Consider the following 13,466-nt stretch of genomic DNA (forward strand, 5'->3'; position numbering starts at 1 on the left):
CCGTAAAATTTACTCTCCAACGCCAGAGCGTATTCTACAAGTTTATTCTCAATGTTTTTGTTGAAGATGAGCTTTCAGCTAATCACTTTATTCGTAAGCTCTGCAATAGAAGGACCGTATTCCTCATTCGCTGATCGAAACAACGTCAACCTTGATACGCTAAAAATTTTAGCCGCTTTTAAATAACTGATTTTTTTTTTGCGGATAGCATCAATTGCAGCGAACATATTTGCGGTATTTCATTTCACGAAATAATCGAAAAAATGCATATAATTCGAAATATTCCAAAGTGTATCATCCGTATTTCAAAAAAGTATCACGCAGCATCCTAACCTTTGCGTTATAAAAAAGCATCTATTATTTTTGCGCTAATTATAACAAATTAATGCGAAACGACAAAGTGATAAAACTATTGGATATTTTAAACGATTTGTATATAAATTTAGCACAGTAGTTTGTGTGGCTGGACTTGATGGGATTCTTACCGAAAAACGATGTACATCGACGATTTTTCCTTCTACCAGTTACGATGTAAAATAACAACAAAGCGGCTCTTTCTAACACTTCTCACTGTTCAGTAGCCATATTAAGGCCTTGTTTGTGATGGGCGGAAAAATCGAAAATTTTTTTATTAGATATTCTTCAAGTACAATGTCTGAAGAATATTTTCACCAAATTTCATAAAGATTGGAGCATTAGATTCATCTCAGAATCGTATCTTTTAAAAAATAGCTTATTTGCGGTGGACCCGATAACTAGAAAGCTATTAATTCGATCCAAAAGAAATGTATACCCCTTATTTATTAAAATAATAGCTAGGGCCTGGACGAAGGATTTCGTATTGTCTTGGAAAAGCATTGTAACAAAAAACCGAAAATTTAGCATCTCAAAAATGAATATTTTTTGTTAAAACTGTCGCAATTGTTTTTTAATCAAAATTTTTACAAATCCTTTGTCCAGGTTTAAGCTATTATATAAATAAGTGGTATAAATCTGGTATGGATCGGATTAATAGTTTTTTATTTAACATCACCACCGCAACGGATGCTCAAAAAAAGGTGCTACTGAAAAAGGTGCTGGAGTTTCGCCATTTTGTGAAATTTTTTGATGAACAAAATTGCACAAGTACATGAACATATATGTACTAACGAATGTCGTTTACAGTTTTCCAATTGGGATCCAACATAAAGAGACATGACATCTAGTGGCCGAGGGTGGAAACAGAAAAAGGAGGCATTAGAATAGACAGTTAATGCGTGTTCTTCTGTAAATTCTTATTTATTTGTGAGAGCCATTTGAAAATTCTGTGACGTCATAAAACCGGCATATTCGCGTATATAAGAGTAGCGGCAGGGCTCGCGCTGGCTTTTTTTTTGCGCTGCAGTTTTTCCTTTTAATACTTGGCGTCGAGCCGCTACCGCGTCTCTTGATCAATTGCAAGGAAATTTGTATGAAACTGGTAAAAATTCACCCGGCAAATTATTCTTCGCGCGCCCCACGCGCAAGTGACGCGATTTCGTCACTTGATTCATTTTCATAGTTTAAATCGCATTTAATTATGTAACGAGCTGCTAACACCCGTTCGCCTTTAACAACATTACGTTGGGCAGGATTTGTACCTGCCCAAACACAAACATTTTCTAAGCTTAGGAACATTTTGACAGAAAATGAATGTGACACATAAAAGATGTTCATATATGTCACTGGTGCTTTTCTGTGCCATTTTGAATAGGCTACAAGTTGGATCCCAACTTCTTGCCGAAGGAAAAATCAAGAAAATCACGTTTTTTGCCTGCTACAAATGCATATATAAGGCCTTAAGTTTAAGTTTGAGTCATCGAAAAGGAGATGCGGCGTCAGTAGTTATCAAGAAGTTTCAGTATCCAAAATTACCTCCAGTGTACTCCACACATGCTGCACTTTCTCTATGTTCGTAAATGACGCGTGTACGAGGATGAAAAAAAAAGTGAGGAGTGGAGAAAATGTGATTGTACGAGCTATTATTCGATTGTTGAGAGATTAGCGAAGAATCTCTTTTTCTCATCTTCTTTACTTTTCTCCAGTCTTTGTTCACCGCTATATACATGTACTGCTATATCGCATACAGGTACACGTGAACGGGTTTTTCCGAGAGGCGAGGTCTGATTCACCACATCTATCCGGGTTACGCGGAGCTTTCGCTTATATGGTTTAGTACAAATTGGATGACTGCGGGCCGGGAAGTCGCGGGAGTCCCGACCGAGTGAGCTGATCTATAGGCGTCAGTCGCGATTTCATCCGACTATTCCCGCTCCTATTATATGATGAAAAGCTGATAGCTGCGCGTAGAATGAAAGAAACAAGAAAACTAAGTAAAGAAACGAAGGAGAATTGAAGATATACCGGAGAAGGAAGGAAGAAAGGAGCGAGAGGGAGGGAGAGATCTATTAAAATGGATAAGGCGCTCGGTCAAAGTCTGAAGAAACTTGGCCTCCTCGTTCTCCTCACTCTGTAACTCTCGAGTCTTGCTCTTTGCTCTCCTGGCAGCAGAGCAGTGTGCCCCGAGTCTCGTACCGAGACGGATCTTCCTTCTATGATTTATGAATTCAAATGAACCGCCCTCCCGCGTGACGAGGCTCGCCAGAACTCGGGGAATAAAAATATCGTCATAATATATACACATAGACTAAATGTAATATGCATAAATAAAAGGTAGATCCTTGACTGACTTATTCCACGGGAACTGGGACATTTTTTGACCGAAGGAATATTCTATGCGAATAAGTGCATGCCACTAAAAAAATAAACGATAACGGAGCGTATAAAAAAATTATATTCTTTGCACCATTTCTTGACCTCGATTTTATACCGACGAGCCAGCAACAGTGCATCCAGGGATATTCTTAGTCTCGGAGGAGCACATTTCACAGCATCCGCAACAGCACTAGTAGTAAAAAAAACATGTATATTTATCATAATATTCATACAATATCGCACATTTCGTTTTTTATGTCGTGATCCGGAGGACTCGTGTCAAGGCGTGCGTGCAGCCGATCGGGCGTATGCAACGACAGCTATAAAGTAAAAAGCACAGGAAGGAAGTTTAAAAAAATCGCTTGTAAATAAACGAGGAGGGGAGGCACGAGGAGGAAAAAATTGCCACATAAAGACAGACGTTGAGGGTTGGGTGGCATTAAACAGTTGCGTGACACGCTGCGTGAGTGAGGGTGGCAAAGAAAAACGTTTATACACATATAATATGTATATACGAATCTCTCTTTTCTCTCTCACGGCGCTGCTCCGTTTTTGTGCTCTCTGGCATAGGTGAGATAAGCGCCGCGACGGTCGCGGTTACATTACGCGATATAATCGGCCGCGTCCCCCACGCGCTCCGCTTCAACGCGAGTGTGCGCTTTTTTATTTATGATTTTCTATACGCACGGACCGCAGGGGCTTGGGAGCACGGATACACACGGAGAAAAGGGATATGACGAAGGAGTGTGGGGATTTCCCGAGGCAGGATTTCGCTTTTGCTTTTTTTTCTTCTTGTTGCGGTTACGCATTTCGCGAGACGCTAAACGAGTTTGTGAATAGGAGTGTGCTATTATGTATGAAACACCATTCGCAACCATATTTTCCTTTTTGTTTCAATGGATGCATTGTTTCTTCTTGTGTGTTTCAACGCAAGCTCCCCCCTCCTCTTGCTCTCCTTTGCCCCTCGTGTCGACATTCCTGCACGAATTTACAGGCTGATCTCTCGTTAATTGGACTCCCGCTTTAACGAGATTCGAGGTGACAGATTTTTTGATAGCTTGTGGCACAATGCGAAACGGTTAATTGCACTCGAGCCTTGAAAGTCATTTTTCAGCTCCGAAATTCTCTTTGGTAATAAAATCAAGTCACCTCTGGCTATTCCAACGGATCGTTGATTACGGAATAAAAAGTTTGTCACATTGGAAAAAAAAAAAAAATTCATCGTAAAAATGAAGAGCGAAATGGAGCTTCAGCCGCATTTACAGACTCGACGTTTTCGTCGACTCGTCGTCGAAATTACCAGCAGCGCGCGCTATACCGAGTTAAATCTCATCGGCTCCATATATTTTCTGAAAATCATGGGTTATGAAAATAGTGATTTTCACTGATGAGAGAGCATTGTGCGCGGCGAGAAACAAAAAGGAAAATAATAATAATAATAAAACAAAAAATGGAAAAGCCGGAACGTTTGATTGGTGCGGAAATCATAGTGTGCGTGTACCTGAAGAGAGTGAGAGTGGAAGGCAAATGAGTTTTGGTTTTGAGGGGAATGAATATCGCGCAATACGGATTGGGCCAGAGGAGAATGGGGAAGCGTGTCGCTCTCCTCCCTGCCGTCCCTCTTGTTACTATTATATACTATGTTCAAGCCTAGCCTGTTCGAGGTGGGAGTCGGACAATGACTACATATCTCCCGCTCGCGTATCAATGCGTATATCGATACACTCGCTTTTCCCCCAAAACGGTAGAACGCGCCGCAAATTTCGACGAAATTCATTCACGAAAATGAAACCTCGCCAATGTGTATATCGCTTTTCCCTCTCTCAGTTATGAATTATGAAATGAGGAGCGCGACCGTATGAACAGGTTGCTCCGCTGACCCGTTCGCCATCGTAAAGGTTTCCCCGTCAGCTGCCCTCAAGCGGAATACCACTTTTAGTTATATACATAGAACTCCCGTAGTATTTACAGCCCCGAAATTGGAAGGATTTTCATTCGAGGATTCTCCGGATACAAATCTTGCGCGTACATATGTGCGAGCATACATAACCGTTAAATGGTAAGATAAAAGGGAAGATTGGAAATTACCACCTGCTCCATCGATCCCAAAGAAAAAAAAGCCATCGATGTCCCGGCGAAACGTCCGGTCCCCGCACCTGCTCCGGACTAACGCTCGCAACCTGGCGCCTCGGCAAAAAACGAGAGAAAAGATAAAGAGAAAGAGCCAAAAAAATTCTTAATAACCGGTTTCACGAACCTCTACCGCCTTCCAGATTTCTATTTTCCTCTCGATCTCTGAGGCAAGCCATTATTATCGCGTCAGACGAATGAGAAAACAACTACGGTCGTGTTACATTTTATATTGAGAATCAATAAATCTTGGAAACAGTTGGATTTGTGTTATCGAATAGATGAACCACGAAGTGCAGCGAGTCCGGGATGAAACGTCGATAATTTTTCAGCCCAAACAGCAGAACTTCTATGTAAACCTTTTGTAGATGATTCGCGTTTTGCTTCCCCGTATAATAATAATCGATGTCGGTACGATGAAAATTTAAGGAAATTATCGATAATTAGTATTTTGTTTGCGTTTTTGAGAAACTCGAATCTTTCGCTAATCTGCTGCGTTCCCCGTTATCGTGTATATACAGTGGAGATCGTCGCGTATATACAGGCTGCATCAACGTTACTCAGGGTATATTTCGCGCTAGAGGAGAAAGGAGGGAGCAGGGCGGGGGAGAAAGAGACAAAGAGAGGAGGAAGAGGGAGAGGGAGAAAGATTGCGGGTACGGCACGAAGGGGTGCCGCAGGGGTTTTGGGTTGGCAGAGGCGGTGGCGGCAGCGGTGGCAACGGTTGATGCCGGTGGTGGTAGTGGTGCGGTGCTAGGTTGGTGCTGGATAGCCATGCTGCTGCTGCTGCTGCTGCCGGTGATCGTAGAGCCTGCCGACTGCGCAGATCCCGGAGTCTTTCACCGAGCGAACGACGGAGACGGCGAGTGAACGGCGATCGCTGGAAAAACGGCGATGAAGAGAAGAGCAAGCGAGGAGGACGAAGGAGGAGAGAGTACACGGAACATAGAGTCCGCATCTCTCGTGGAATCAGTGCGGATCGGATCCTCCGATCCTGCAGTACGCGCGGTCCTCTTCACATTCGAATTCTCCGAAACTTCTCGTGCCTATTTTCTCTCCGCTTTCTCTCTTTCTCTCTCCTTTCTCTCTCTTCTCCTCCTTTCTCCTTTTTTTCTCCTCTTCATTCCGATTGCAAAGTTTCGCCCTCGCCTCGACGAACTATTTCAAAAATTCCGTCGTTATCGAGCCACTGAAGCACAGCCTCCGCTTCTTGAGTATCAAAACTACTCGTGGCCCAACTATAGTTGCCCTTTGGCAGGCTCCCGCGGACGGGATCCTCGCGGTAAGCCCCCGTCAGCACGCGGCGGACGGCTTCGCCGTGTTTTTCCTAAGAAAGTACACGCGCGAGAGAAAAAGAGATCAAGGGAAAGAGCGAGAAAAATCTTCCCCTTCCCCCTCTTCGGTCTCTCGCTGCTCGTGCCTCTCTCCCCTTGTTCGCCCGGCAGAGTTTACACACGCGACCCTCTCCGGCCTCTCTGGCGAAGCCAGTTCCGTTCGAGACACCGCGCCTGTCGGTCGTCTCATCCGCTCTCTCTGGCTTACCTGCGCAACCCTCTCTCTTTCCCTCCTGGGTTTTACCTGGCCAAGACTCTAACGCGTGCTATAATACACTTCGCGGAAACCCTCTTCGGGGACGTTGCGAACCAAAAGAATATGAACTTCGACGTGCAAACATTAGGCCACCCTTACGAAAGAGCACGTAAACGTTGTCTGACTGTGTGAAAAAATACAAGGTGCGTGCACAACTCCCTTTAGTTGAAACACCAACAGATCGAGACTCGAGCGATAAGAAAACTTTGTACCGGAATTAAGTAATGAAAAAAGAAGTTTAGGTGATTGAGATATTGACGGAAAATAACGAGCCGCCAGAACTTTGGGTTCATTTGTGTCGAAATACAGTTTCGATGCTCCGGTGTGTGCGTGCGTGAGTGTTTTTAATCCAAATTACGAGTACTTTTATTCGAAGGGCTTATACGAGAAACAAGCACGTTTTATGCTCGGTCGTTGTCGACAGTCTATAGTGTTCGGTCACGTGGATTAAGGCCACACGCGGGCTTTGCACAATATATACATGTGTCTCCATATGCATACATGAATTTATTTGTGTACACATGGCTTGTAGAGTACAGCAGTGATCGGCGAAGAGAGCGAGAGAGAGAGGGAGAGAGATTTCAACCTACTACTGTTCGGGTAGTGGTCAACCTACGACACAGTGCGGTTACATCGTGATGGTTCATCACCCCCTTCAACTTCAAGCTCCTGCTCGTAGTTCTGCATCCCTTGTCCTGTCCTCATCCCATTCCTGTCAGATACCAACGTTTCACTAGCTACCATCATTAACGGAGCTATTTCACCGCTGGAACTGATAGCTCTGTGTCATTACACCGATTCCCTCGATCCGTAGAGGCTAGACGAGATTCACCGTCTTACAGGGAGCTCAATTGAAGGCGACGTTCGTGACGACCCGAGGAAACCTCATTCAATCAACAATCACGAATGTCTCTCTGAGCCTATTTTCCTGTCATTAAAAAATACGAGCCTTCGAGACGTCTCCTTAAGGGATGAAGAATGCGAGGCATTTTTCCAACGATACACGAAACGCCGGGGAATAAATTGACGACAGTTTTCATTGTGATTCGTTTTATTTCGGGGTTATTCATTTTTTAACCGGTGAAATTAACTATTAAAAGGAGGAATTATTTTCCCTATGGACACACGTTGCATCGACGCTTAAACGAGAGTCGATGTTCTCGAGCCGGAGACACGTCAATCGCACACTCTACCATTGGACGTGAGTAAATTAAACCCATTTTACTGTTCAACCATTTAATCATGAATCTACTGATATTCTCCATTGATCTTTGAACTCGTTGCGTCGTGTGTTAACTCATTATCGGATATATTCGTAAAACAAGATAAAGCAATTTGTCATTGGATCGGTAGGTAGACGAAGAGATTGAGAATCGATCAATTTTGTACAATTAAACGATTCCGTTAGTGGTTCAACAAATAATACAAAATGAGGACAGGAATAGTCCGAAAAACCTCGCTTTTAGTGCGTTCGAAAACATGAATATTGTAACACGGATTCGTTTAATTTCTTCATTGGCTAAATCCACAAAAGCGTATAAAAAATTTATGATTTTGGGAAAAAATTGAAGCTCTCAAAAAAAGATTCGATTGCTACCACTCAATATTCAATCTTTGTATATCGGGAACGTGAGAACAACGCGGTCCCATGAAAATTCAGACATTTCGAAATATGTTGAACATAAAAATTGATCAAGAGCATCCCTTGAAAACATTGACAAACGGCCCAGCAAGGTTTCAGTACCTAGACAACAGTACTCAACCATCGGCCCACCATCGAAAAATGTGCTGAAACTAGATTGGGTGAAAGTCTGAATGATAACTTGGGTCCAATGGTGAATCTCACAGTTGGCCCAGGGTCGTCTTCAATATCTGCCCATTAGTTCCCCAACAGCAAGCCAATGGCCGGATGTATCGAGGTCGTTCGTTGGCCCAAGATAATTTCATTGGTTGACCGGTCCTCGGTCACATGGTGGACCGATCATGAGTACCGGTAGAAGGATGTAAATTTATTTTTTTTTAAATATACAATCGTATCATTGTTAATGCAGATATTTATTTCAAAGCATTCTTTCATAAAGTAGCAGTGAATGGCATTATTTATTTTTTTCATCATCCAGAAAAATTTTCGGGATTCAACAAAAACTTAAAAATAAAAGTAATAATATTAAATAAATATTTATGAAGCCAAATGTGTGCAAATAAGCCAACGAAAAGAAAATATTTTTTTTACGAAATTACACTTTGTTCATATGAAGAATGTATATGAACTATGTATTACCGATTTTCGAAGTACCAGCAGAAAAGAAAAAAAAACTTTCAACTGTATCTTTTGTTAATCTTAAAAATAAAGCAAAAAAGAACATAGAAAATTATTGGGAAACGAAAACTTTCTTAGCAATGTAAGAAACCGATTATTCTATATCGGATGTCGCAACGGGTTCAGTGGTAGGCGTAGGAAGCTGATTGGTGCGTTCACGACGACCACCTTCTCGGTCACCAGCACCTGCGAACCACCGACTTAGTTTCGTTGAAAGCCCGACAAGCTCCGGACCATCAGAATACTTTTCTCGCAAAATTTCTGCAATAAAACAAGAATACGTTGATAAAACAAGAACTAAGATTGAAGAAAATGTAAAATTTTTCTATCACTTTACCTTTCATACATTCAAATGTCAATGTTGCGCTGAAATTCAATTTTGTTTCGGCGTTCTTGACTTTTCGGCCGCATCCACTGTATTTAATTTGTACAGCTTTACTCATGATCGTTGAGACCATGATACCAATGTCTTTTTGAATCGAAGTTATTCCGGCTACAGAAGACTTTAGTAAGATAATCTGCAAAGTGAAAAAAAACCTTTAATTTTTTAACTATACTCACAAGCTTGAAAATAATCTCTGAATCATTTTTATACTAACCAGTGCACTTTTTGTTTCTGCATTTTCATCCTGTAGAGACTTGTCGAATTTCAAGAAATCTTCCAAATTATTAATAGGAAGCGCGGTAGTAATTACTTTTCGTGCTTCTGACCCATGCTTCAATGCTGATTTCGACGAAAACATGATATTATTATTAATTTCGACGATTTTTTTGTCCAAGTCGTACTGGAGACTTCTTTTTGCAGAATCTATTGCTCGCATCAGATCTCGTTTGATTTCATTTAATTTTTCGTCAATATGACGCTTTAAATCATCTACGAAAGAAATTGTGTAAACTCGCAAATGATACAATAATAATAATGGCCGGAAAAGCGTTAACATTAGACCTACCATTTTCGTTGCGTTTCGAATTTCCGTTTCCATCTGATAATACACGGTCGCAGTTGATGGATCTATTTTTATTTGGCGATGGCATCCCTTGCGTATCACCTATTATTAGAATCTATCGTTAATCAATCCGAAGTACAACTGCTACACATTTTAGAATAAATAAAACATACCCAAGATATTCGATAAATGGAGACTATCATTGACAGGTAGAGGATTTTCTTTATTGAGATACGACAGTAGTTGTTTTTCCGAAACGGAATCCAAAAGTGTCAGGGTTGTTTCGTCGTTGTCAGTGTCAGTGCTTGGTGCCGTTTCAATGTTTTTTAGGCATCTTTTTAGACGTCGAAAACCTTGTTCATAGTCATCTGTAATTGGATAAAACATATAATAAAATGCTGAACCAATACATAGGATATTGAAAATGAAGTGAAAAAAGGCAAGCAATAAAGTTCGTGTGATCTGCTGACGAAACCATAATATTGTGTTCGCAGCATAACTACGGGCGTATATCGGGAGACTGTGCGGGTACCAACGCTAGATCACGTGACCACCGAAAATTTTGTTTATACCCGATGCGGGCAAACCTTGGCGAAACAATGGGCCTGAACGTTTAGATACGTGTTCATGAGAAATTTTATGTAATATATATGGTCACGGACACATAATGAATCAATGAAAAGATACTTGTAAATGATTTATACTTACGTGCTTCAAAAATGATGCGAACAACAGCATAATCCATCCAATTCGAACGTGGTTCTTTTTGGTTTTTCACCCATTTCTGAATTTTGCTGGGACTCGCGTTCGGATATTGACAACGTAGCCCAGTGGTCGTCGATACTACCCATGACCGTGGAACTAAATCAATGACCGGGAAATTTTCTTCAGTGAATTCGTCGAATTCAACGACGAAAAATTTCACTTGATCTTCGATATTATCCATCCTGAAACACACAGAAAAAATGCAAAATTTGGTGATCAAGAAACGTGGTAGTGGCTGAACGGCAAGTATTAAATCGCTATATTAATAACGGATCATTCTTACCTGTAAGTTTTAATACTGCGAATAGTATCTTTCCGGGGCGAATGACACGATTCAACACGTTCGACACGTTAGCACGTAATTACTGGTCTGGTCACCGAAAACACCGAGTGAGGACTGACACGAAATCTTGAATTTTCGAGTACTGCGCATTAATGGGCGCATATCGGTAGAAACGAAGAAAGCCGACGATTTTCTACGGAGGGCTTACGTTGGCGAAGAAATGGGCGCCGATGCTTCAACACGTACTCGTATCGGGAGTCTTTGAACGGAAACCAACTTCATCATTTTTCGTTTGAATTAATTGTGAAGTAAATTAACAGCAAATCGAGCAGAATTTGTTCGTATTTCAAAACATTTACAATAGATTTCTTCTATAGGCACGACGATTGATTTGTCGGAAACTTCCAGAATCTCCTTGAAACCAAATTTCTGAGATGAATCTGGGCGAGAGAACAGATCACCAGTTTTTATTACCGGAAATCCTTCCACAGCAAATTTTCTACTCTGCTCATTCGTTAAATCATTCTGTTTTTTCTCCACAATGTTGTTGATTATCATTAATTTTCCGTCTTTTAATTCTACAACATTATCTGGTCGTTTTGATTTAATAAGCATTTCTCCCACCATAACTCCTTTAATAACGGCCCCTTCGAGAACCATGCTATTACATTTTTTTCGAATACGTATTTTTTGGCCGGGCAGACAATCGACTTCCGTTAGTCGTTTTACCACCTGAATTAAGGGATATTTCGGAGTTCGTATCAATTTTTTAAGTTGCCCCAAGAAATTTTCTGCCCAAAACGCCGAGATTTCGGTTAGTGGCAATTTGAAGTGTTTTACGTCGTCCGAAATATGAATTAAATTATGGACATTCAACACCTGTGAGCCTGGTCCATATAATGATGGCATTAGGGATACAAATTCTCGTAGTAAGATATTCGCATAATCCGCATACGGCACAGCAAGTTTTTTACTGGAAAGAATACGACTTGCCACTACCAGCAGCAGAAAATGTTGATAATATTTATGTGGCAATACGTCACGAAGAACCACTGCACCAACATACAGCAGTATGGTCCTGTATTGCGTTGCTTTCCATTTTGCCACTTCGCGTATTTCAAATATTTTTCTTTGGAATTCAGCAGGTACTGAACCTTTCAATAAATCCAGTAATTGCTTTAAAAGGTTCAACTGCGCTCGTGTTAGACGTTGCCGACTTTTTCCCTGTGTCCACTTCTCTAAAAGCAATTTCATGACGCCTAAAAGCAGTAAATGCATCGAGTCCAATGGCACTCCTTTAATAATATCGAAATCTGTAAGACGTAATAGTGGCGACAAGAGATTTGGCAAATGATGATCGCCGCCTGTGTGCATACGGAAAGATTCATTCGTGCGCTGCTGACAATAAATTTCAGGGTACACACGTTTATTCTCAATTGTGATTCCTTTTACAACACATCTTTCACATGCGAAAAATCCGGTAGCGTTCTTGCAACACTTTATATACGCTCGTGCTGGAGCATCACAAATCATTGCTGCAATTTCGAATGTATATTTCTTATCGTTGAGCACAACTCCATTTTGAGTCAAGTCTTCGGCTTCAGAAATAAAATCTGTCATGAAGTGTTCAACATCGTTCGGCTTCGAGTCTCCTAAATAAATCGCCACAACAAACGGTAAAATATCAAAGTTTTCATGATAAACTTTACATATTATAGGCCAAAACTGTTTATTGGAGCTGTTATAACATTGTACACCGTCAATGTTCACGAAAACTTTAATATGACTATCTTTGTATATTTCCGGTAAGATTGTCTTTTTCAATTGATTTTTTATACCAATATATACGAAGCTTCCTTCGGTTTCCTTTCGGCTAATCATTGTCTTTTTATTGGTGCAAGAAACGTTTCCCAATAAAGTTTTTGCCGTTTGTGGAAGGTTACTATATCCTTCAGATCGTAAAAGCCGTAACAAATCGGTTAAAACATTGTGTCTCAACGTTTTCGCATGTTTTAGTGCGAACATTCTTAATTTGTCTTCGAACGAAATTTGATTTTCGTCGTACCGTTGCTCACTTTGTTCATCTTCGCTATGTATGCTTTCATTATTAGTACTATTGCCGTCGCGTAAATGATCTCCAAATGCTCTGTTTTGATTACTGTTTCCGCTGTTTTGACCACTGCAATCGGGGCTCATATTCATATCAATTTCCTCATGATGATTTTCCAAACTTTTTTCACTGCAGTCACCGTCACTATTGCGATCTGTATTAATAGAAAAACTTTTCTCATTTTTCTCACGCTTACGATCATCGTATATTTCTGTTTCTGGAATTTGTATATTTTTTTCCGGCACTAAAACGTGAGGATCAGGGAAGTTTTTCAATGCTCGATTTTTTTTAATGCGATAATATCGTTTTGACATTGTGCTGATATATTACATTACAATAAACACAATTCAAAAAACTTTATTGCTCAAACGTGGGCCTACATTGGAGAAACACTGGGTAATAATCTTTTGCCACGAATACGCGTATGGTCGTTGTCGAAGGATTCACTTCAAGAAAAATGAAAATAAAAAGACAAGCTGGCACTAAAACGGTAACTCGCAGATTAATAATACGGTTGTAACATATGTAAGAAATATGTCATATCTCAAACTCGCGAAAAGTGGTTATTTATAGCTTATATGAGAGACT

The 13,466-nt window shown here is 40.8% G+C and overlaps 3 protein-coding genes across 4 annotated transcripts in view; 1 reads left to right on the forward strand and 2 right to left on the reverse strand.

Moving 5' to 3' along the window:
* Positions 1-5,853: 5,853 nt before the first annotated feature.
* LOC122410798 (carboxypeptidase N subunit 2-like) overlaps positions 5,854-13,466 on the forward strand; it is a 51,366-nt gene continuing 43,753 nt past the window's right edge. The window contains exons 1-2 of one of the 2 annotated variants that reach the window (XR_006261018.1): positions 5,854-7,654; positions 10,215-10,455. The gene's annotated coding sequence lies outside the window, so the exon portion shown is untranslated. Of the gene's footprint in view, positions 7,655-10,214; positions 10,456-13,466 lie in introns of those variants that run through there. The other variant, XM_043419236.1, reaches the window with a different exon arrangement.
* On the reverse strand, positions 8,753-11,151 carry LOC122410799 (uncharacterized). Its single transcript, XM_043419238.1, has 7 exons — positions 10,769-11,151; positions 10,429-10,667; positions 9,894-10,088; positions 9,724-9,822; positions 9,373-9,647; positions 9,111-9,291; positions 8,753-9,034 (listed from the first exon to the last, which is right to left on the reverse strand). The coding sequence occupies exons 2-7, from the start codon at positions 10,664-10,666 to the stop codon at positions 8,868-8,870; spliced, it is 1,155 nt and encodes a 384-aa protein (XP_043275173.1). The 5' UTR covers position 10,667; positions 10,769-11,151; the 3' UTR covers positions 8,753-8,867.
* Positions 10,918-13,303, reverse strand: LOC122410877 (uncharacterized). The gene is made up of 2 exons (XM_043419329.1): positions 11,128-13,303; positions 10,918-11,027 (listed from the first exon to the last, which is right to left on the reverse strand). Exons 1-2 carry the CDS (start codon positions 13,190-13,192, stop codon positions 10,918-10,920), a joined length of 2,175 nt encoding a protein of 724 aa, XP_043275264.1. The 5' UTR covers positions 13,193-13,303.

Source organism: Venturia canescens, chromosome 5, assembly GCF_019457755.1.
Source record: "Venturia canescens isolate UGA chromosome 5, ASM1945775v1, whole genome shotgun sequence".
In the NCBI taxonomy this organism is placed as follows: Eukaryota; Metazoa; Arthropoda; class Insecta; order Hymenoptera; family Ichneumonidae; genus Venturia; species Venturia canescens.